Raw genomic sequence first — 24,605 nt, forward strand, 5'->3', positions numbered from 1 at the left:
CTGCTGTGGGGATAGGAGGCAATAAGAGAGGGAACAGATGGACCTGTTTCCATGGCACTGAGGTAATAAATTATTAGAATTCTAGGGAAATGTCGACTTTCTGTGGTGCTCAGAGTTGACATGTTACTGGCAAGGTGTTCAGCAGCAAGGCAGCCACATTCCTGCTGTGTGGGGAAACTGGAAAGGAGTAAAACATTCCTTTCCTGACATTCCTTCAGGTGGCCTGGGGGTCAGAAACACCTGGTATGGTAAGTGGGGACAAATCCCAGGGTGTCCTGTTCTGGCTTTGTGGCAGTGATGGAGGGGTGCCCTGTCAGGGCTCCCTGGACTGGTGCAGATGAGCTGTCCCTGACCACCTCAGGCCTGCCCCACAGAATTCCAGAATGGGCCAGGCTGGGAGGGACCACAGTGGGTCCATGTGCTCCAGCAGGGCCATCCCAGAGCCCAGGGCACAGGCTGTGTCCAGCCAGCTCTGGGATATCCCCAGTGAGGAGATCCACACCCTCTCTGGGATCTGTGCAGGGCTCCGTCACTGCCCAGGAAAGTTCTTCCTCGTGTCCAGGTGGAACTGCTGGGCTCAGGCCCTGCCCGTGGCTCTGGAGCCATTGCTGAGCCTGGAGCAGAGCCTGGGCCCTGCTCTGCCCCTCCTGCAGCCAGGGCCAGCCAGGGCTGAGGGTCCCTGTCAGCTGGGGCTCCTCTCCAGGCGGAGCAGCCCCAGCTCCCTCAGCCTTTCCTGGGCACCCAGAGGCTCCAGGCCCTTCAGCATCTCCACAGCTTCCCCCAGACCTGCTCCAGCAGCTCCATGTGCTCCTCTCTGAGGAGCCCAGAGCTGGACACAGCATCCCAGGGCTGGACAGAGGGACAGGATCAGTCTCTGACAGGCTGGCAGTGCTCTTCCCAGTGTCCCCAGGACACTGCCGGCTCGGGGACAGCTGCTTGTTTATCAGAACCCCCACTCTTCACCGCAGCGCTGCTCTCCCGCAGGTCCCCCCGGCCTGTGGGTGATCCGGGCTATTCCTGCTCACAGCGCCTGGATCTGCGCCCGGCCCGCGGCCTGCCCAGCCCCTCGCCGCGCCGCGGGCCTCTGCGATGGGGTAAACCCGCGTGGGAACCCCGCGTGCGCGTCCTGAGAGTGCCGGTCCGCCTCTGAGGCCCGTATGCCCCCTTGGAAGCGGCGGGTCGGGAATTCCGGGGCATTCCCAGAAAGCCGCCGAGGCGGGGGGGGGGGGGGGGGGGTGTGTGTGTGTGTGTGTTAAGGAGGGCGTTGCCACGGCAACTCCCGCCTCCCGCGCGGCCGGAGGGGGCGGGGCTTGTTACCGCGGCAACCGAGCCCCCCCGCCCCTCTCGGCGGCGGGCGGGGGAAGGGGCGCGCGCGCGGGCGGGCCCCGCGCATGCGCAGCGCGCGCCGGCCGGCGGCGCGTGTGTTGTGGTGCGGCGGCGGCAAGATGGCGGCGCCCGGGGGCTCGGCGGGCGCCGCGGCGCTGAGGGCGCTGGTCCAGCAGTTCACCGCCATCACCGGTGCGTGCGGGCCGCGGGGCGCGCCGGGGCCGCGGGGCTTGCGCGGGAGGGCTCCTCGCCCGGCCCGCACCGCCGGCGGGCCGGGGGCGGGAGGCGCGGGCCGAGGCGGAGCGGTTCCGGGCGCGCTGCCGCTGCCCCCGGAGCGCCTCCCGCGGGGCGCCCGCGGTGCCGGGGCCCGTCCGCGGGCGCGCCCCGGGGCTGCCCGGGCCGGCCCGCTCCCTGCGCGGCGCAGAGCTCGCCTCCCCGTGAGCGGCGGCTCCGCTCGCCTGTCCCGGCGGCGCGGGTGCGGGTCCTGCTCCCTCCCGCCCGCGCTCCGCCCCGGCCGCCGCTCCCCGCTCCCCGCTCCCGCCGGCGGCTCCGAGCGCCGGGAGGGACCGGGAGCTGAAATACCCACAGCGCGGGCGGCTGAAGCTGGCACACCGGGAGAGCTGGCCGCTTTTCCGTGGAAGTTCGCGTCAGGTGACAGCTCCCGCTTCAGGTTGTGTGCGTGGAGCTCTTGACCCACTTTGTGTTTAATCTGCTTCGCCGTGGTTACCCCGGCTGAGGGCTTTGCTTGTCAGGTGCTGCAGGAGTGGGTAATACGATGTGTCAACTAAAGAGCCGAAGGGAAGTGAAACTGCTCTCGTTCGGTTGTCCGGAGCAGCTCCGTTTCAGGTTGTGTCCCTGTGCTTGGACACACTCAAATCCTCAACAGGGAAATTATTGATCGCTCAGATATTCTTAAAAAATCTTTATCGAATAAACCTTTTGAACAAAAAGAACCTACAGCAATTATATTTCCAGTAGTATGTGCCTGTGTGGGAGATATTTGCTAAAACCCGACCCAGAACAGGCAGAGCTGTGCTGGTTTCCTCCTCCTGACACCTTTTATGCTCAACACAAGAGAACCCCTCTATGCTTTCAAAAACGAAAAAAAAATAGCCTGCTGTGCTTCAGCCATCCACTGTTAAATGGAGTTTTGAAGTTTTGTTTTTACCTTTAACAGAATTTAAGGTTCCGTCTAGGAGTGTGTGGAGCTTGTCTGGCTGATGCTGCTGTGGTGTGACAGGTGCTCACACCTCAGTGCTTTGTGTTAGCAGCTTTTTCAGCTCAGAGTTGTATGCAGTCACTCTGTCTGTGGGGAAAAGGCTGAGGGAATGCTCTGCAGCATCAGGGATGAGGAGAAATAGTCACTGACACTTTTCTTTGATCCTGGTGGCAGAGTTGTGTTTCTTTGGTGCTCTCATTCAGGAAAGTACTGCTGAGAGAATGTAACTCCTGTGTGTCTTGCTGCCTTAAGTTTCAGTTTTCGTGTTTTCCAGCTTCTGTTCTGCATTAGTGTGAATTTCACGTAAAGTGTTAGCAAGTTCTCCTCACAGTTTAGTCAGACAAAACAATCCTTTTCCAGCCCCAGAACCAAGGTCACCATTGCAGCTTCAAGCCCAAAATGTATAAACAGCAGGGAATTGAGGAGAGCAGACTGAGAGGGTGGGACTGCATAACCTGGAGCTGGAATTGGACAATTAACCCCAATATGGAAATGGACCAAATCTTAAAAACAAGTGAAAACTCGTGGCCTTCATCCATCTTGGGTGTAGCCACAGCCAGGCTCTTGCACTGCCCAAGGTGTGTCCTTTAAAGGCCTTTTAATAAATCCCTGCTTTATTTTTTTAACTCTGTCTAGCCTCTGTTCTAGGTAGCTTCTCTAGGCATCAGTCTTCCCCAAGGAAATGATGGGATAGCTGTGAAACTTGCTTTGAAACTTGACAAATCTTTAGAATTTTCTGTTTTGCAGCACGAGGACTGAAAGCTTTGATAAGCTGGCCTTCCCTCAGGAATGATGAGGAATCAGTGAAGGCATTTGCTGTATCAGTGTCTCTTTAAATACTAGCAGAGGGTTGAATTATCATTTTTCTTCCAGTTCTTGCAAATGAATGGCTTTGCATGACTCTGCAGGGAGGTGTACAGTGATGTGTTTGTGTTCCAGGCTCACAGGTGTGGTTTCATTGCTACAGTTAACATTGAAAAGTGCTGAAAATGCCCAAAAAATAGTTTGAGTGAAGAACCTGAACTTCTCGTTGGTGTTTTGGGATGTCTCTAGTTTTTATTTTGCACTTTCTTCAGCTCAGTTAAGGTGTTAAAAATACAGCTGCCTGTCATCCCAGCGTGCTTGTTGTGGCAGGTTGGGTGTTTTGGGAAACCAGTTCCCTCAGTCAGTTTGGCTTTCCCCGTGGTTTGATGTGCAGGTTGTTTAGAACTGATGGACCTCCACAGTTTCAAAGTGTATTCTGTGCTCAAAGCTGAGCTTCTTGAGTCTTTCCCAGAAAACCTGAGAAATATCTGAATATGTTTTGCCCAGACTGATGTTGTCTGTGAGCCTGGTTTTGGGCAGAGTGTTGTTGTCATTTTGGTGACTTGCTGTGAAGAATTCCTACAGATCCCAAAGCTGCTCCCAGACTGGTTCAGCTGCATTTTACCACTCTTCCTCTCTACCAGCCTTTCTAAAGGAAAATCAGCTCTTTGGCAGTCCACCATCTATGGAGAAGGTGCTGTAAAGAGTTGGTTTGCAGGAGAGTTTCTTCTCCTGAGGGAGCTTCTGCTGATGGGATGGTTTTTGAGGAGAGGTTGGGACATAGAGGCTGATCCTCTGAGGAAAGACATACAGGTGATGTTAGGAACTGTTGCTTCATCTTGAGCAGCAGCATCAAAACTGGGATTAGTTGCACTTTAGATGTTCAAAGGCAGTCTGGACAGGGCCTGAAGCATCCTGAGGTTGTGGAAGGTGTCCCTGCCCATGGCAGGGTGTAGAACTGGATGGGCTTTAAGCTCCCTTCCAACCCAAACTGTTCCATGATTCTGTGATTTGAATAAATGTTAGTCATTATACAAAGAACTCTGTAGAAAAGTATCACTTTCTCCCTCTTGGCTGCTTTTTTTTCCCCTTCTTACATAAACTGAGCTTCTGCTGGTTTGATTTTGCCTTTCAGCAGAATCAGTAAATCAGAGTGTCTTTTCTTTCCTTTCTAAATGTCTGTTACAAGTGGATAAAAAATTTTAGCAGCTGATTTAATATTCTTCCTGTTAAAATGTTAAGTCAGGTTTTCATTTTTCTTTGTGTATGCCTGCTTGTGTTGGAAAATCCATAGAATTGTGGAATGGTTTGGCTTGGAAGGGACTTTAAAACTTGTCTTGTTCTACCTGCTGTGATGGTCAGGGACACCTTCCAATGTCCCAGGGTGCTCCAAGTCTGTCCCTGGACACTTCCAGGGATGGGGCAGCCACAGCTTCTCTGGGCAGCCTGTGCCAGGGCCTGCCCACCCTCACAGGGAAGGATTTCTCCCAGTTTCCCATCTAACCCTGCCCTCTATCCATGTGCACCATTCCCCCTTGCCTGTCCCTCCATCCCTTGTCCCACATCCCTCCCCAGCTCTCCTGGAACCCCTTTGGACACTTGGAAGAGGCTCTAAAGTCTCCCTGGAGCCTTCTCTTCTCCAGGTGAACACCCCCAACTCTCCCAGCCTGGCTCCAGCCCTCACAGCACCTTGGTGGTCTCCTCTGGGCTCATTCCAACAGGTCCATGTACCAGGAAAATGTCTGACCTCTGGAAGGAAATCCAGATCATGCTGAAACCCCTCAGATGGCTTCCTCTGGGTTTTCAGTTGCTGACAGGAAGAAGCCTGGCAGTCCTGACTGCAAGCATTCCCTTCCCCCTGAGCTGTGTACGTTTGTCTCCTTTCAGAGTTGTGCTTCAGGGATAAATGGCAGCTGATGAACTCTTCCTCCTAATTATTAATGCTTTGAGAGAGAAAAAAGCTGTTCCGGGCGCTTCCAGTCAAAACGCTGAGATTTCCCTTTGCCATTCCAGGTGCCAGCGAAAGCGTGGGGAAGCACATGCTTGAAGCATGCAACAACAACCTGGAGATGGCTGTCACCATGTTCCTGGACGGAGGAGGGATAGCAGAGGAGCCCAGCACCAGCTCGGCCGCGGTGTCTGCTGCCCGCCCGCACCCCGAGTACGTACCGGGCACGGCTGTGCCAGCCTGGCCCTGCTGCCCCTGAGATGGCACTGTGCCAGGCACAGCAAGCCGGGCAGCTGCCGCTTCTCACCATGCTTTAGTCTTGTCAATTGATTGCTCCAGTGGTCTGGTTTGTGGGTCTCTTGCACTGGAGAAGTTTCCTGGAGCTCTCACCTGATGTTTTTTACAAACAAAGCCCAAGTTGTTAACGTTGGGATCCGGTAATAAGAGAGTCTTATTTTTAAATGCTTCAGCAATCTTGCTTTATACTGATTTGGCAGTTAGAGACTTCTCTTGGTTTGGTTTTTGTAAATGAAGCCACCTTACTCCCATTTCATAAATTCATAGAATTTAAGGTTGGAAAAGACCTCTAAGATCACCAAGTCCAGCCATCAATCAAGCACCAACACCACGTTCACCACTAACCCATGTCCCCAAGTGCCACATCCATATGTTTATTGAACTCCTCCAGGGATTGTGACTCCACCACTGCCCTGGGCAGCCTGTGCTGGAGCTTTACAACCATTTCTGTGAAGAAATTTGCCATAATATCTAATACAGACCTCCCCTGGCACAACTTGAGGCCATTTTATCTCATCCTGTTTCTCCTTACCTGGGAGAAGAGTCTGACTTGTGAGGGTTTTATAGTGGTGGTTTAACCAGTTTGGCACTGGAAAGGCCAGGCCTGTACACCAGTGTGCAGAGGAATCAGCAACTTCAGCACCTTCATCAGTCTCTGACACATCAGATGCCTGCAAAGGGAAGAGAATTTCCTCTTAAGCACAGCAGAGAGTCTCAGTGCTGCCTATTAATGTGACTGCTTGAGATAAAGGGAATATCTTGAGTGGTATAAATCACATTCATTAAATATGGTACGTTAAATGTAAGCCAAGCTTTTGTCCTTATGAAAATCTTCCACTCCAGGAAAAATACAGCTGACTTACGGAGGAAAATCCTCACCCCTCATATTTCTGAAGCACATGTGTAAATTTAAATTTAAATGATCCTTTTAATGCTAACCTTTATAGCTGATGTGAGGTGCCTTCCCACTTGAACCATTAGAATAGGTATATAGGTTAGTGTTCTTATTTCTAGACAACTTGTGGCACATCAGTGACTCCAGATTTTTCTTGGAATACTTTCTTTTTTATACTCAACACCTTCCAGGTGCTGATCAGCTCAGTGTTCCTCCTAGGACAAGAGAACAGTAAATGTGCAAATGGAGAGTAACTAGCTGCACAGAGCAATCAAAGATGTGGAGGGTAAGAGCAAGGTTAATGCTGACATCCTGAGTTCCCTTTTGAAACCTTTATGGTCAAGAGCTGCAAAGTGCACTCTTCACACCTTGGAAGAATGGGAGAAGAGGGAGGTCATAGACAGGATGTAGCAATGGATGAATCCTGCACAAAGATCCATGGGCCAGGTGGCCACATTGTTGTCACAGAGATGCTTGTGATTTCTTTGTGATTTCCTCTCTTCTCCTAATTGTAGTTTTGGATTACCTGTAAGTGTCTGCAAGTATAACTGACTGAGCTGTTGATGTGTGAAGGAGCTCAGTTATGTAAGCCAAGAACTGCTTCAGAAATGGGGGAAAATGGCCATCTTCACCTGGTTTTCCTCCTGGAAAAGAGAGAGTGTGACTTTCAGGTGGAAGCAAAAAGTCTTCTGACAGACAAAAGCTGATAATCAGGAAGATATTTTTTTCTGTGTAGCTAGCAAGGAAAGTAGAATGGCAAGTGGATTATTTAACATCTTTTGGTAAGGTTTTAAAAACTTGCAAGTTCTAACAAAGTTATTCAGGAACAAAAGATGTTTAAATATAGATTGACAGAGCCTGGGATCAAGTCACTCAGGGGTTTGTATAATGTTTTATCAAAGGTCATCCATGCCAGCTCTCAGTGCACAGGGTACCAGGTCCAGCAGCAGTGCCCTGAGTGGGAACAGATACTCCCTTGAGATCCCACTTAATCCCAAAACTCCTTATTCTGTGCAGTGGTACAGCAGCATCTTTAACTGGTTCAAGTTGCAGGAGCCTTGGAGCATAGTGAGATGTGGTTTGTACAATATTTGGAATGTTATATCTCTGATTTTTCTTTTCTGTTTCTTCTCCTTTGATAGGGATGAAGTACGAGCTCCAATTCCTCAAAAGCAGGAAATCTTAGTAGAGCCTGAGCCCTTGTTTGGAGGTAGGCTTGTGTTCTTATTTTGTTTCTGTTTTCTTTACCTTGAGGTGAGCTAAGTGACAAAAGAAAATCGTGTTGAATATGAAGAAATAACACCATTAGTACTGAAAACCTCACACACAAAGGATGCTTTATTCCCAGGGGTGCTAATTTGCTACCCAAATCTTGTTTCATGAGACATTGTGAGGTAGCAGCCAATTAACTTAATTAAGTATACATCTGGGGACCCAGAACTCTGGGGTACTGCTGTGGAAATGTTTGAGGTGCTGGGATGGAAGATGGATTCTTGGCTTGTCCTCTTGAAAATAAAGAGGACAAATGCCTGATGACAGATCAGAAATAAGGGCTGAACTCTGGGATTGCTCATACCCTTCTCCATTTCTCATGCAGGAATTTAATTTGCTCTTTAAGCTGTGCTGTGCAGCTACTTTTCTTGTCCCTGTCCTTCTCACGTGGGCCAGGTCATTTCTTGCTGGCCTTTGCCATGTCAGATGGATTGAGAGCTTTGCCCTTTTCACCAAGGAAGGCTGTGCAAGTGCTTGTCACTGCAGTGGTCCCACACCATGGGAAATGCTCTTTCCTGTCATTTAGCTCCTGTGTTAGAAAGGAGAAGGAGGCCAAGCTTCAGGTGTACCCTGGAACTGATTTTTTCTTGGGTCTGTTTTTCAATATCAGAGAGGTGTTTAGCCAGGATATACAAGCAGGGTGGTTCAGAGGGAGCACACAATGCCAGGCAGTACAGGTGCACACCACTTCCCTTTTTGCTGGACTTGCACTGATAGCAATATTAGCTTTTCTAGTTTTAGTGCTTTTTAGCAGTTTTTTTCCTGTCTGTTTTGGGAGCTGGAAAATTTTGACTCCTTTAATATGCTTCAGTCCCATCAGAAAATGTTTATTCCTTAGATAGACTATGAATCACTGAAATGGACTAACTTAGCTTCTACATACCAATGTGAGATGCATAAAGTGCCAGCAGTTTGAAATACACACTTAATTTGCATTTGGGCAAAAAGAGAATGACATACAAAGTATCTGCTTTCATTGAAGTGTTTTGCACTTCTGTGAGCTTTATTGATATATTCATGACATTCCCCTTGCTGCTGAAAGGCCACGTTGTCAGCAGCAGTGAAACTGGGCCTTGAAGGTCTCAGCCATGAGATGCAGTGACATGAAAACAAGGACACGTTGTGTTTATCTAATCCTTGCACTTCCCATCCTACCTGGATTTTGGAAGAGGGGAGTTTAGTAGCAGAGGAGGGCAGTTCTGCAGCAGGAAGTGTGCATCCAGAGGAAGATGCCTTGCTGATGCCTCTCTGAAGACAGAGGAGCTCCCTGCACTTTTTTCCTAGGGCCCAACAGCGTTTTTGACAAAGATCTGTTCACTCCTGTGGGTTATTAGGATTCAGATGTGCTGATCCTAACACTTGATGTTCTTACACCTACCTGTTCCACACTGATCTCAGTCACACTGCCACTGCCTGTGCGCTGACCTGGGTCAGTGATTCCCTCCTGGCACTCTCTGATCCAGCAGTACCACTTGTGTTTCTGGCACAGAGCAGCCTGACAGAGTAGCTGAACCTGAGGAGATAATTAGTCTCAGCTCTAGGCTTACAGCAGGGGAGGTGGCAGTTTCTGTTTGTAAGCTCAGGTTTTTTCCAGCTGAAGAGGTGACCCTGTGTATTTGTGCCCTGCTGGATACGTGGATCCCATCATGCAGTACAGAGGATCCTCCTGCATTGCTGAGAGCCTCTTCACCTGTGCTGCCTGGCAGGGACATGCTGCTTTTGCTAAAGTGGTCCTTCAGTTGCTCTTCCAGCTGAGTTTAAGCTGTTCTCAGGTTGGCTTGTGCCTAAGCACTCAGGGTGAAGGAGACCTTACTCCCTGGAGTTGAGAGGTGTTATTCCCCTGCACATCCCTTGTTCAGATTTGTTTCTTTTTCCATGATTGGCTGTATCATCACATTTCCATTGGATATAGGTTGTATTTATCTTACTTTAATTTGTTTGTCATTTATTATGTCTTGTAGCAATTGGGCTTTGAAAGTTCTGTCTTTCAGTTGATGGAAAAGGAGATAAGTAGCTGGAATAATCTTGGCAGGCAGTTGTGTTTTCCTTCCAAGTGCAGTGCTTGTGCTGTACCTTAGGACTTCAGTGGAACTTGAGGGTGCTGTTTCTGATACCTTTCTGGGCTCTCTGTGCAGCTGCAGATAATAATTTCTCATGGTTTCCTTGCAAACAGCAATGCTGGGTCTACTGGAAGAGTGTGGCTGTTCAGTCCAGCCAAGAAGTTGGGACAGGATCAGGACAAGAGTTTAGAAAAAACAAATGTGCTTCTTAATTAAAAAAAAAAATATATATATATATAATGGAATTTAGCCTTTTGAAGTTTTTCATTCCCTTGAAGGCCTTGGGTAAAATCTTGACTGGAATTGTGACAAGGTGATGCTGTGACAGCACTGCCATTCCATGCTGAAGGGTCTTGGCAAGCCCATCAGAAGGGGCTTTAAGCCTCTCTGTATTGTTGATACATGTTTTATTTCTGGATAAAGGTTTGCTGGAGGAAAGATGTGTTAGGAAATGGAATTTACAAATTAACTTCTGCCTATTTCCATCCATCTCCAGCCCTTCCCAATGACCTCTACTCCCACACAGTCCCTGCTTGGGATTCCTATTCTGTTTTCCTACACATGTGATGGAAAGATCTAATATGCATTATTTTGATAATATACTTTTCAAATAATTGTTTAATTTTTTTAAAGCTCCTAAAAGACGCAGACCTGCTCGCTCAATATTCGATGGCTTTCGGGATTTTCAGACAGAAACCAGTAAGTGTCTACAGATCAGTAAGCCTGATATTTTATTTTATTACTTTTAATGCAAATAAGATGGAGAAATAATTCCTGTTGTAGGCTAGGACAGCTTTCAGTTGTTGAAGCATTTTTAAATTGCCAATTGTGTACCAGGATACATTATTAGAAGTATAGAATCATCATTATGATTAGCACAGTGTATTCTGTCTGCTTTGGTGTTGCTAATTCTCAAAATCCCTTTTTCTTCTAGAGGGAACTGAAAAGGGGGAAGAATCCTAACAGCCAAGTGGAAATTAAATTAATCCACTGGATATTTCTTGGCTAGGCAGTGGACATTCTGGCACTTGAATTACGTTGGAGTAGCCCTGAGGCTTCCTCCTTGAGCACGAGGTTCTTGTGGCTTTAATTGCTGTTTGCCCTTGCCAGTTCATGCCCAGAATCTCCAGCTGCCAAAGCACTGGCTGTTATTTCACCCAGGAAGTGTCACAGAATGTGATTCTGTGACAGCACAGCACCAGGTGTTTCACATCTGGGTTATGGCTGTCGTGCTGATGTTGCTGGAGCATTCCTGAGGTGTAACCACAGAATCGGGAAAGTTGGGAAAGTCTTCTCAGACTGAGTCCACTGTTTTCCCAGCACTGCCAAGGCCACCACTGCCCCATGTCCCCAGGTGCCACATCCACATGTCTGTTAAATCCCTGCCAGGGCTGGACAACCCTTTCCATGAAGAAATTGTCACTAACATCCAATCTCAGCCTCCCCTGGCGCAACCTGAAGCTGTTTCCTCATCCTGTCACTGGTTACTGTGGTCCATGGACCATGTTCCACACAGTCATGGGCTGGCTGCCAAACTGAAAACAGGTGTTGATAGTTACTTTCTCTCCCCTTTTCCAGTAATGATGAGCACAACAAGTATTGAGATCACTGGCAGCTTTGTCAGTGAAAATGTACCATACCCTTAATCAATACCCTTAAATTTTTTCTCACCATCTTGCAGCCTGGACTAGCAGAGAGTGTTCCAGCCTATAGCAGGAGGGGGTGCAACTGGCTGATCTTTAGGGTCTCTTCCAAACCAAACCACCCTGTGATTCCACTCCTAAGACATTTAGAGATGCCCAGCATGTGAGAGATACACTGTGAGGGTTTATGGTGAAACTTTATCATGCTTTTTGGCAGAACTTGACAGGTGGACATCACTGTCTGGCTGTCTCTGGAACAGCAGCCCTGGCTGTGAAATTCCAGGTTATCTCCTGGCTCCTAGGGCTGCTCCACAGGGATGCTTTATTCCCTGTGTGTCTGCTCAAGCATGGTTTTTATGCTTTGGCCCTTCCACAGTGGAAAATTTTTGGCCATGGCATGGTTATTGCCCATTTCAGCTGACCTGGTTCCATCAAATACATCATGTATCTGCTGTGATTCACCTTTGTTGTCCATGGTCCTGTCTGAGTGGGAAATGTGTTCTGTATTATTTCAGATGGAATCGATACTCTTTAAAAGAAACATCCAAAGAGATTTCTCCACGCAGACTAAATCTGTTTGTTTCTTTTCTATGGGATTGTCTTACAGCCAACTAATGGAAACAATCCAATAGAAATATTCCTTTTAAAAGTTATATTGCTATAATCCAGCTCAGTTTCCCATTTAAAAGCATCCCTGGGGACAAGTCAAATATTGGTGTGTGACCCCTCAGATGTATTAAGATGTTGTTTAAAAGTGAAAGCACATAAGAAAGCTGAGGCAGAGAGGTTCAGCCTGTACACACCAGCTGATCTTGTTCAGCGGGGTCTAACCCTGGGACTCTGTAGGAGATATCCCAGGATTTGCGCTCACTAGCTACCCTAGCCCTGTTCTCCCCAAACCTCCTAGGAGCTGGAGGGAATTTCACCCCAGCAGCTCTGTGTTTGAGCACTTGGCCAGTGATGGGTGGCCCTTGTGAGTGTGTGTAGTGTAACTCTGTCCCTCTCCTCCTGGGGCTGTGCAGTCCGGCAGGAGCAGGAGCTCCGCAACGGAGGGGCCGTGGACAAGAAGCTGACGACGCTGGCAGATCTCTTCAGACCTCCCATTGACCTGATGCACAAAGGCAGCTTTGAAACGGTGAGAGCTCACCTCTGGGAGCACAGGGGAGGGTGGCAGCGTGGATCCATGGCTGGACAGTCAGGAGGTTGCAAAAGGCTGGGCAGTGATAAATATTTGATGGATTGCGTATGGGAATGTATTGAAGGATGTGTTGAAGGACTTTGCTGATGGTGGTGTCACCTGGAATGGACCCGTAAGGATCATCATGTCCAAGTCCTGACCATGCAGACCCCCTTGTTTTGTGTTTCAGTATCAGTGTGGCAAATCACATGTGGTGGAAGATTTCAGTGAGCAAGGGAGGCTGGTCACAATGGGAAAATTGCATCCCTTGAGCTGTCTCCACAGAGGATACAGAAAAAGCTGGAGTAAGATTGTTTTGGATAGATAGGTGAGGGAGGACCTTGCAAGGGACAGTGTGGTTTGCAGCACAGCCCTGCTGAGAAGCTCAGGTGGAGTTAACATGGCTGAGTGGCTTCTGATACCTGAGTGAGTAGAAGTATTTGAATGTGTCTTTGCCATCAAGCCACAGCTTCATCCTCAGTGGAGATGTTCTATAAAATCACAGTGGTTGTCGTTTACTTCTGGTGGCTCTAGGGAAACTGTCCCAGAGATACAGGAAGCTGTCAGCTTTAAACAATCTCAGGTGTCACTTTCCCTGACTATGTAGGCATGTGTGGATCTATCCCTAACTTGTTATGATGTGGATCCATGACTTAAGTAATGATTAGAGAACATGCAGATTGGTATATATTTTTAATTTTTGAGTCCATAATTTCCAGATATTTTTCAGAAATTCCAGTTACTGCTAGACTTTCTCCTGGTCACTTCTGAATAGATGAGATTGATGATGGAAATTATTATTTTTATTGCATGAGAATGCAAAGTAATGATTAAATGGCGCACTACAGTTGGAGAACCAACTGCACAAGTCTGCACAAGTGACTGACTGAACAAAAATGTTCTTTACCTTGTTTTCACATGTGCCTTGACTGCTGTGCACAAGTGCTAGAGCACTGCTAGAGAGCTTTTGGTGAAACACTGTGTGCCTTTATGGAGTCTCCAGCTCTCATCCCATTACCCTCATCTCTCTTTTTATGCTTCCCAAATCACCAGGCAGCAGTTGCCTTGTCACTAATTCCTGTGTCCTGAGGGTGCCCTCCCCAATCTCCCTAACAGAATTCCAGCTGTGAGAGGATGCTGGCAGAGAGCAGCAGTGTCCACCTTGGGAAGGAATTTGGTGCAGTGGGAGCAGGGGAGCAGTCTGAAGCAGGGTTTACTTTAAAAGATGTGTTTCAGGTCTTGCAGCTGATGGTGCTTGCTGAGCCTGGGGTCCAGAGCTGTTGTGAAACCACCAAATATGTGATTAAAGGCACCAGTAAGGGGAATTCACATGGCAGCAGCCAGTGCTGCTGCAGGAGCAGTCAGCAAGTGCCCTCTGAGCTCTGCTGGGGTTTGAGATGGGTGCTTGTCTCACCTTGGGTCTTGCTGGAAACATATGAAGAGTTCAGCAGTGTTGATTGTGGCATCTGTCACAGTCAGAAGTAGTGTCAGAGAGTGAAATAACTGATTGATGGATTTGTTTGTCCTAAAGTTTCTGCATTCTTACTCAGTCCTGAAAGGTAATTAAAAAAAGTGGGAGGGCTGGGGTTGGGGAAGGGGTTTGTGTATGCTCACATTGCCCTGTTCTGTGCAGTACCTGCCCTCTAAAGACCTGCACACTTCCTGGTGTTGGCACTCACCTTGCTGTGTTCTTGTACAGTTCTTGTGCTGTGGGATACCCTTCATTTCACACTGATGCTCCTCAACTTCATTGCAATATAACTCTTCACACCTTCACACTGTGTTGACCATTTCCCTTTGCATTTTACCTTTTCTGACTGCAAACTGCTCTCCTGCTTCAGCCTGGGATGGTGTAAGGCCTCAGTGACCACAGTCTCCCAAAATTCATCTCTAGCAAGCTGCTGTTGGCTTCTCCCTTCTTTGTATGCTGAGATAAATTGATATAAACCATATGATAAAGCAGAGATGCTCATCACATTCCAGAGTATCAAAGACTAAATCCTGCCATTGTGATGCTCTTGTAGTTAAGGTTTGATGTAAGTGGGGTTTTCTTTCCAGGGTTGGTGTGTGGTGTGTTCCAGCCTCTGGAGGGGTGTGCAGGAACACTGCTGGGGTTGAGCCCTGCACATTTATCAGAGAACCATTTAGGATTTAGGGCTTTGTTGGCAGGAGTGGTGACATCTGGTCTTGCGTATCTTTGTTGCTCATCAGCTGTTGCTGCTCTTTGGGTACTTTAAGGTTGGTTTTTTGATAGTAAGTACATGTAATTATCTTTAGTTTTCCCCAAGAAACCTCTCTTTTCTTGAGTTACAAGGGGGCTTTGTTACCAGTAAGGCCCCAAAAGTTGCTGTTTCATTTAAACTTAGTAATACTACCTTTAGGAATAAGTGAGGTTAAGTCCATGGCAGAAAATTTTTGAGTGTTGAATGACATTGTTTGGGGTTTTTTTTACCTGCTATATATGAAAAAGCATTGTGCTCCACATGCAGAACAGCTTATGATCACTGTACTTGTAAAGTTCAGTGTATGACTGATTAAACTAGAGTTCTCCCATTAATGTGGACTCTGTTAGTGAAATAAATAAATTGCACATCAAACATGTCTGTTAGAGAGGAGTGTGGTTTTGTTCTCATCTCAGGCTGCTTTCAAGAATTGCAGGTGTTCTCTCTGTATGCCTGTGATGTGAGGGATGACTGAATTTGAGGGGGACACACCAAATTGACTTAGCATGCACTTCTTGTGGGCAAGGATGGTTCTGGTGTGTGCAGTTCTGTGCTTAACACTCAGCAGGGTTTCAGTGAGGTGACTGAATGTCACATTGCAGACTTTCAAGTCTGTCTATATGATTTCCTTTTCCCATTTAACAATAACCTTTTTTAGCTGCTCCCTGCTTTACAGCTGAGACTGAGGGGTTTTTTGTTTCTGCTTGAAAAGCAGCAGTCCTGTGGAAGCTGGCCTGGTCACTGTATTCAAATAGAGCAATACCTGTGCATAAGGTGCTCCTGGCCTGGTTTGGTCAGCACAGCTGCAGGTACAGCTCAGCAGTGGCTGGGTGCTGAAAGGATCTGTGCCCTGCCCCAGGTAGGAAGGAGAAGTATGGCCCAAAGAGGAGATTTCTTGTTTGATAATGTCCTGCTCTGACTCTCTGTCAGCTGTTATCTTCCCCACTGAGTCACACAAATGTCCAGAGAATCACAAGGTGCTGGCTCCACTTCCTTCTTCTCTCTGCTGCCTTGAAAGGATTGCATTTCAACAAAACTGAGCCAGCAGGAACCACCCCAACATTTCTAAACCATACATGTTCAGAGAAGTCAAATGAGAGGAAAACTTATTTTTAGTAGTGCAGGAGCCAGAGTTACACAGGGAGATCCAGCACTGAGCATAAACCAGTTCTCACAGATTGTCTCCCCAGGTTGCTGGTTTGCTGCCCTAAGTTGTAATGGTGAAGTATGTTGGGCAGAAAGGGTAAAGGCACACTTAAGAGAGATTGGATTGGTTTGGGTTGGTTTTTGCATCTGGCTCCACTCTCAAAGAGTGGCTGTCCTGTACTGCCCTGTCTGTGGGCTCTGTGAGTGCCTGCACTGGCCTTTATACCTCAGAGGAGGCGGGGAATTGGTGTTGGAAACAGAGGATCTAAATCCATCAGATCCCAGCTTTTGGGATACACAGGCCAGCTCTTGAGCCTTCCCTTGTTGCCTTGTCACTTACCAAAATGACCCTAATGTAATATAATCTCCAAATCCAGAGTGTTTGTTCTCCTCACTCTGTTGTCCTTCCACCCCCTCAGAAGAAGCCCTTGAGCTGTGTGTGTGAGAGAGCAGCAGTTTAACTGTGTCCTTTTAAAATTTAAGTCCAAAGCTTGCTTTTAGAAAGAAGTTAAAAGTAGTTTCAAAAGCTCTGCCTGTTCTGCAGGTGGAAACTCAGTTTTGCAGATTTTCTTTGTGGAATTTCCTGCTTGCATCCTTCCAAGGTCCTCAGCTGGACAGAGCAGAGGTAGAGCCAGAGGTTTTCATTAATATTAAAAGATACAGGGTAGAAGAATGAGATGCACTTTCCTGCTTTGTAATTATGTATTTTTGGGAGTGTTCTTTTAACAGACTACCTGAGAACACAGGACTAAGGGATTCCAATTGACTTAAATAACAAGGACTTTTGTTCCCTTTCAACTTGGGCAGTGCCTCTAGGCCTCACCTCATACTGGTTTCTTAGAACTAATTCTTAAGATGCAGTTAGCTCAAAACAAGTCCTTTAAATAAAAGCATGACAATTATATTTAAGACCCTTGCCAGTTACTTAGGTGTCACCTTCCCCTCTTTTCTCACCTGGTGACCTGGATGCTGGCAGTGTAAATTTAGTGGTAAGTAGTTAGTGTGAGGCCCCTTGTGGGAATAGACTATTCCATGCCTCTACCTTCTTTTTTTTTTTTTCCTTTAAGTAATACAAAAGCTGCCTCTGCAGGGCACTTGGCCACACAGAGTGACTTTGTAGGCTGAGAATCTTGCCTTGGTGAAGCTGAGTGTGTGGGGTTCACGTGTCTGTCTGTCACCCAGTGGACAGGCAGACTGTTCCAAACTGCGCTGGCTAAAATTCATTTCAAAAGTAAAAACTTTGGTTTGGGGAACAAAGTAATGCCCAAACAGCAAAATCTTGCATAACATCCTGATTCCCCTATTTTTTTTTTAATTAAAAATAAATACCTTTGAATTCCTTTGATTACCAGCAGGATGGTGAGCATAACTTTTAAAGTAATTTTTTTTTTGTAAAGCAAAGAGAGTTCCTATGCCAGTTCCAGTCTTTCCAGGTGGTAAGAGCATTCCTGCTGTTGATCTAGCCCTCTTTTTTTCAACAGGTATGACAGTTCAGCGATCAGAATTACATTCTTGATCAAACTCCTACCATTAACTTGCAACCAAGCAATCAGACAGTGCCAGCTTTGTGACTCAAACCAGTAAGATTTCTTCCTGCGCCTTCCTGTCTCCCTCCCCACTTGCAGTCTGGATAAGCAGCATCACAAAAGGATGCCTAATTGGGCAGTTGGACAGTCACAGAGTAACTCAAAACTTGGAGAGAAAAAGAAAACACGCAGAGAAGGGGTCCTGTTGAATCAATGCAAGTCCTCTGTCAATTATGCAGCCTACCTAACTAGATGGTCCACGGGTTTATCTTCAGACTGAGCAGGTCTTTGTTGTCAGATCAGTGGGACTGACTACACTTCTCCCTGAATAAATACTTTATTCAGCATCACTGTGTGTGTCCCCCCTCTGAGTTGCTTTTCCCACCCTGTGCTTGGCTTGTTGAAATCCAGCAGCTCTGTTCATCGATGTGATTCTGTAATCCAACCAGGCTCATTTAAAGCAGATCCTCCAGCCCTGCCTTCTGTTTTGTGGGTGCCTTTTCACTAGCTCTGTCCATCCTCCTCACTGTGAAGGGGTTTGGTGGAAGGTCTGCCAGTGGTAGAAGCCATCTCTGATCATTGCTGGCATCGGTGCTGTCTGGCCCTTCAGCCTGGTCTAACCAAGCTTTTCCTTCTGCTTCCAGGCCAAGGAGTGTGGTCAGATGCAGAACAAGTGGCTCATGATAAACATTCAGAATGTGCAAGATTTTGCCTGCCAGTGCCTCAACCGTGACGTGTGGAGCAACGAGGCTGTGAAGAACATCATCAGGGACCACTTCATTTTTTGGCAGGTCAGAAAGTGCCTGGGGATGGATGTGTGGGTAACATGGTTCCTTGATAGATGGGACAGTGGGAAAAAATGGATTTATTTGGAAAAGATGGAATTCTCCAGGTGACCCTGCAGAAAAGGTGTGTTTTGTGGAGTGTATGTAGTTTATGGATGGAGATGGAATTCATGGTTATGCATTTGAAGGCATAAACTGCCTTTCACTCGTGCAATCAAGGTGTTACCATGTAGTTTCTAATACATGGAGAGCTAGAGGCTTAATTCCAGCTTGTCAGAGTTACTGACAGCTGTGTGTACCATTTGCAGTTTCTACTGTAGAAGAGAGAAAAACTGTGCATTTTCAAGGTACAGTTTGTTTGTGTTCCCTCTGCAGCCACTAATTTTGCCCAATTTTGTAGGTGTACCATGACAGTGAGGAAGGCCAGCGGTACATACAGTTTTATAAATTAGCAGACTTCCCTTATGTCTCCATCCTGGATCCCAGGACAGGTAAGACAAGTGGCAGCTGCTTTGCCTGGAGTTATCCCATGGGAAGCACTGACAGTTGTAGGCTGGAATTCCACTTCAGATTGTGTTACACTTGGCTGAAGAATCTCTTCAGGACTGACTCAGCATATTCCCAGAGGAACTAAGGGAATTAAACACCCAAAACTTGCAGAAATTTTGTGTATTTGAAGCTTGGCGAGTATTTTGCTTAGAAAGTGAAAATAGTTCCATCTGGTGGAAAAACTCTGAATTCTTTTTTTGAAGTCTTTCAAAAGCTTCTTGAAATCATGTGATGAGTAACTACAATATTTGTAATTGCTACATGAATCTGCTTTCTGCTCCTCCCACAGAGCTTTGTGAGGCTCAGCAATGACTTTAAATTGCTTCTTAATTTTGAAATACTGTTTTAGCTTTGAGTTTTTGTTTTGTTTTGTTTGTTTTTTTACCTGAACAATCAAACCTCTCCCTCTTCCTCCAGCTCTCTCAAAGTTGTTGCTTTTTCTTTTGAATCCAGCAGCTTCTTTTATCATCATATAATGCAGCTGCCTGGTTATGAAATGTTGGTCTGGTCTCCTGTTTCTAAGGACTGAAGTGATAGAGATGAGACCTCTGTGTAGTTGTCTTAAACCACCCAAAACACATACAAATTTTAATACTGCAACTGAAGTTAGAATACTCCTCTTGCACTTTCCTTCTGGGAACAAATGCTGTTTGCCAAGGGTTAGAATCATTTTCACAAGAATGGAGAAATGCTTCTTCATAAACTCAGTGGTTGTGGTTTGAGGTCAAATTCACCATTCTGTGCTCACGTTCCCATAGGTTAAAAGAACAGAATGGAAATAAACTGTGTCTGTATCCATGTCTGTCCCTTTTCAGGGCAGTGGAAGGAGGAAGCTCCATAATTATCAGGTGGTAGCCTGTGGGAAGCTGCAGTTCCTCAAACAGGGACTCTTGCAGCAGTGAGCTGGTTTGACCACTAAACTGCAGCGTTTTGCTGAAATTTTGTTTGATGCCACCTTTTGTTCCCTAGGCCAGAAGCTCGTGGAGTGGCACCAGTTAGATGTGACTTCCTTCCTGGACCAAGTGACCGGGTTCCTGAGCGAGCACGGCCAGCTGGACGGCCACTCCAGCAGCCCTCCCCAGAAGTGCTCCCGCTCAGTAAGTGTGGGGCTCCTCAGCCTGCAGGAACGCTGGCCTGGGCTGCTCCAGCTCTCCTGGTGTCCCAGACAGACTCAAGGAGTTGTGCAGAGGCATGTAGAAACGCAGCATGCCAGGGAATGCCTTCTCCCAGGGTCACTGTTTGTGCTTTTGGCACTTGGTTTGGATTTAGCAGTCAGAGTGTGAAAGGAATATTGATTACTCCATGCAGAGCTCCAAGGAGAAACCATTAATTACAGCATGCCTGGCTTTCCCTGCTGTGCATTCCTGACAGGCTGAGTGGCTTCCCTTCTGGAAGATATCAGTCTTCTTTTGGTTTTCAGTAATCTCTGCAGGCAGTTGTGATGTGTGTGTTGTCTGCATCCCACAGGAGAGCCTCATCGATGCCAGTGAGGACAGCCAGCTGGAAGCTGCCATCAGAGCCTCGCTGCAGGAGACCCACTTTGATTCCTCCCAGGCCAAGCAGGAGAGCAGGTCAGATGAGGAGTCGGAGTCAGAGCTGTTTTCTGGAAGCGAGGAGTTCATTTCTGTTTGTGGATCTGAGGAGGAGGAGGAGACAGAGATTCCAGCCAAGCTGAGGAAGTCTCCACACAAGGACTTGGGGCATAAAAAAGAGGAGAGCCGGAGGCCTCAGCCTGAGCCCTCTGCAAGGACTGAGCCTGGGACAGCATCAAACCACAGAGTGCTGCCCTGCATCGATGCAGGGGCACTGGAGGAGTCACCTGACAAGCCTGAAAGTACCTTCCGGGGCCTGGATGTGAATGGTAAGTGCCCCTTTTTTATTGCTTTTCTTGTGGCTTTTTTGCCTGAAACTGTTCATAGGCTGCCAAGCCTGCTTTCATCCCTTCCTTTAAAACTCCCCTCTGATTTCCTGCCTCCTTGCCAGCAGACATGTGAGTGATTCAAGAGCAGCAATGCCTCAGCCTGCAGAGCCCTCTGGGTTCCCTGACTCGTGTCCTGCCCAGGAGTAAAATCCACTCAGGTGTAACTCAGGTGCTCTGGGCACTCTGCTGGGGTCAGTCACTGCTGCTTTGGAAGAGCCTGGTGTGTTTATCTTGAGCATTGTGGTAGAAATTTATCTCCACAGGCTGGAGCCTTGTGTTTGTCTCCAGTCCCTCACCCTGCTGTGCTGTCCCACCTAAAATCTACCCAGGAGCTCAGCTCAGCTGCCCTGGTGTTAACTTGTGATAAATTCATTTCTGTAGGACCAAAGGCACAGCTGATGCTGAGGTATCCAGATGGAAAGAGGGAACAAGTTTCACTGCCTGAACAAGCTAAACTTCTGGTGAGTGGACTTGATGGGAATCCTTGGAAGGATGAAACTGGAGAATTTCAGATCTAGTGGGAGAGGGGTATCCAGGGAGTGCTTGCACTGTGTTCCATGTCACTCCTCTCTGGTGACTGCTGGCTCTGTGTGTCTCCACTGCAGCTTGGGCTTTGTGTACACTCCAGTGTCTTCCTCAATCCCCACACTGCTCATTTCCCTTATAAAATGACTCTAAATGGCTTTTGCATTATTGTTAATTACCATTAAATGCTGTCAGCTTTCTCATTTCTGGGGCTTTGTTTCTTTGTTGGTTCCCATGGTAAAATCAAAGGCAAAACTCCTCATTCTCCATCTCTCCCATCATACTTCCACTCTCCCTTGTTGGAGCAGACTTTGGAGGAAGTTCTCCCAAAACAAATGCATTACAGAATGTGGTGGTTTTGCATGGCAGGTAGAATTTTGGTCAAATACTGTGCCTCAGGTGTGTCTCAGCTGTGCTTTAGGCTCCTTACCTTGGAGAAGTCCATGTGAATGGCATTTCCATCAAAATTCTCCAGGTGCTTACCTGGGAGCAGCGTGTAAAGAGTGTGTGTTCCTGTGCTCCTGCTTGCCATGAGTTTTCAGGAGACAGTGGCCAGTTAAGCTCATTAAATGTAGTCAGTTTAACAGCTGGAGTCATAGGGAAGGCAAAAGCACACCTCATCAGAAGGATTTTGTGTAGGTTTGGGAGAAAAGTGTCTGTCCCTTACAGAAAATGGGGCTATTGCCTAGCTAGCAGCTCTAGGAATGTACAGTATCCTCAGCCCATGTTCTCATCCTTGACTCTTCTGCTTGAAAATAAAAGGAAAAAAAAGCTTGACTGCCTTTTGAATGCAGCTTGTTAAGTAAATTTGCATATATTATTAGACATATAACACTTTTGAATACTTAAGCAATTCATTTAGGCAGTACAAAAGTGGAATATTGAAATAAATCCTGAGTTTTGGTTTGGCTCCTTTGATTGACTGTGGAAGTCAAAGGAAATTTATCTCAGCATATGATTTCCCTTCTGCTCTACAGTCAGCAGAGAAATTTAGCTGAGTCAAGGTTTGTGGGTAAAGACATCTTCTGGTTGCAGAGCTGAGCAGGCAGCATTTGTGCTCATCCATGTGATCTTCTGGAGCCTTTCAGTCAGATCCAGGTTGAGTCTCAGGTGTTTCTTTGTGAGCATCATTTCCATACTGATTTTTTTCAGCCTTTAGTTGCTTCCATTTTAAAGCTGACCAGAACCAGCAAAAAGAAATTGCTTAAGGAGACAGTTGTACTTCAGGAGTTTTAACTGATGACACTCTCCAACACTGGTTTTAAAAATGTTTTATTTTTAATCATTGTGTTGTTATTGATGAAGCAGTGGCTTTCTTACACACGTTGTTTCAAGGAGGTGCTTATGCTTCCAATATTACCATGATGCCCTTTCTTCCACTCTAGAAAATTAAAAAAAAAAAAAAGGCAATACTTTTTAAAGGAAATTTTGTTGCCATTGTGACCTCTGTGACACTGGCTTGCCTTCCTTTCTCCCCAGGCCCTTGTGAAGCACGTGCAGTCCAAAGGATACCCCAACGAGCGCTTCGAACTGCTCACCAACTTCCCTCGCAGGAAACTCTCCCACCTGGACTATGAGATCACGTTACAGGAGGCAGGCCTGTGTCCTCAAGAGACTGTCTTTGTGCAGGAAAGGAATTAGCACTGTGGCCTGAGTTCTCCCAGCCTTCCTCCCTCTCCTCTTTGCCTGGGACAGGAGTCGTTCAATATGCAGTTAAGGGTCGTGGGATTGCAGTGCTGGAACCAGGCAGCTGGCTGGCCCTTCCTTCTCCCTCCTCCTCTCTCTCCCTCCCTTCTCCCTCTCTAGTGACCAAATGAGAGTGCTCAGAGTTTTATTTTCTTCCTCAGCTGCAGAGAGCATTGGGAAGAACATCTTTCCTCTGCTTTCCTGGAATAAAGTAAAACAGTGATCTGTGTATCCAGCATGCTGGAGCTTGGAGTGGCCATAATACACAAAACCCTTCTCGCTGCTATTCTTAAATCTGTTTTGTTTAATTTATTTTTGAGAAGAGTGTGTGGTGAGGCATGGAGGCATCTCTCTGTAAGGAGAGGGCATAACCTTCAGGACAGTCTTTCCTTTCTTTGGATTCCCTACACAAAAGGTCTCCATTAACCTTCCAGCCTTCTCTTATCCAACACTCTGGTTTTGGAAAGGAGTTGGGTTGAGCCATGCTAAAATGCTCTGCTCCACCTAATTCAAAGGCTTCTAGATTGCCTCCACGTTTTCCTCCTGCTTTAAATCGCCAGTGCCCATAGTAAAAAAACCAGCTAACCCCCAGAAATCCAGCTGTGCTCCATATGGGACTGACTGCTTGGCCCAGAGGGAGAGCTGTGAGTCCAGGGCTGGAGCAGAGCCAGCTCCTTGGAGGGGGTGGCTGGGTTATCCATCTTCTCTTCCCAGCATCCTCAAAGTGTCTCCTTACTTGCTCTCAGGATTTTGCAAATAACAAGGGTACTGTAAAGGTTTTGGATTCTCTGAACATACCTGCCACAGAGACCTGACAGTCAGTTGGCTTTTTTCTTTTTTTCTAGGAGTGAGTGGCTTTACAGGGGTTTTACAGCACTGACAGCATTGAGCATCAATTACTGCTTCATGAAACACTTCCCAGCCTGGTGGCTTGAATTCCCTGGGATGGTTTTTGTTCTATTTCTGTGTTCATCCACTGTCACCTCTAAATTTGGAGGGCTGCATGGAAGGCTGCTCCTTGGTGCAGGCTTTCCTTTCAGCACAAGTCAGTGCCCTGGTTTTCCTCCAATGTCTTCTCTAGACATGGAGCTCTTGGCCAGTTGGTGTTTTAGCAGATGTTCCAGGGAAACAGGAGTTAACTGGCACAGCCCTCAGCACAGTGTGGTGAATTTGTGTATTTACAGCTAAAAACTCAGTTTAACGTGGTCTTCAATCACTGAGGAGGAAGGCATATGGGACCTGGCATAACTGCTGACTTTTTCTGCCTCTCTCAGATGATTGTCTCTGTTAAAGACTTTAGTAGTCAGAAATTTACATATTCCAGTTTTTCAAGATATTTTGCCTTTGATTTCATACTAGCATCTGTACTTTGAAACCTTTAAATGCAAGAAATCACAGAAAATGTCTGGCATTCCCCATGAAAACTTCAGCTCACAGCTGTCTCCTGCTCCTCATTGAGGTTTGACATGTAATCATGCAATTGTAGAAGTTGATTTCCCTTTCTGCTGCAGGATGTAGTGTCAGGAAAGCAGAATCTCATCTCAGTTTCCTGACCAGTGGTTGGTGTGACACCAAATGTCATCTTTGGTTTGTAAAGACCCCAG

At 47.1% G+C, this 24,605-nt stretch overlaps 1 protein-coding gene across 1 annotated transcript; it reads left to right on the top strand.

Moving 5' to 3' along the window:
• The first annotated feature begins 1,368 nt into the window (after window positions 1-1,368).
• On the top strand, window positions 1,369-23,164 carry UBXN7 (UBX domain protein 7). The gene is made up of 11 exons (XM_064435678.1): window positions 1,369-1,518; window positions 5,363-5,510; window positions 7,632-7,699; window positions 10,455-10,520; window positions 12,487-12,599; window positions 18,180-18,326; window positions 18,721-18,811; window positions 19,839-19,966; window positions 20,337-20,730; window positions 21,172-21,251; window positions 22,795-23,164. Exons 1-11 carry the CDS (start codon window positions 1,392-1,394, stop codon window positions 22,954-22,956), a joined length of 1,524 nt encoding a protein of 507 aa, XP_064291748.1. The 5' UTR covers window positions 1,369-1,391; the 3' UTR covers window positions 22,957-23,164.
• The last annotated feature ends 1,441 nt before the right edge of the window (window positions 23,165-24,605 follow it).

Source organism: Passer domesticus, chromosome 11 (assembly GCF_036417665.1).
Source record: "Passer domesticus isolate bPasDom1 chromosome 11, bPasDom1.hap1, whole genome shotgun sequence".
Classification (NCBI taxonomy): domain Eukaryota; kingdom Metazoa; phylum Chordata; class Aves; order Passeriformes; family Passeridae; genus Passer; species Passer domesticus.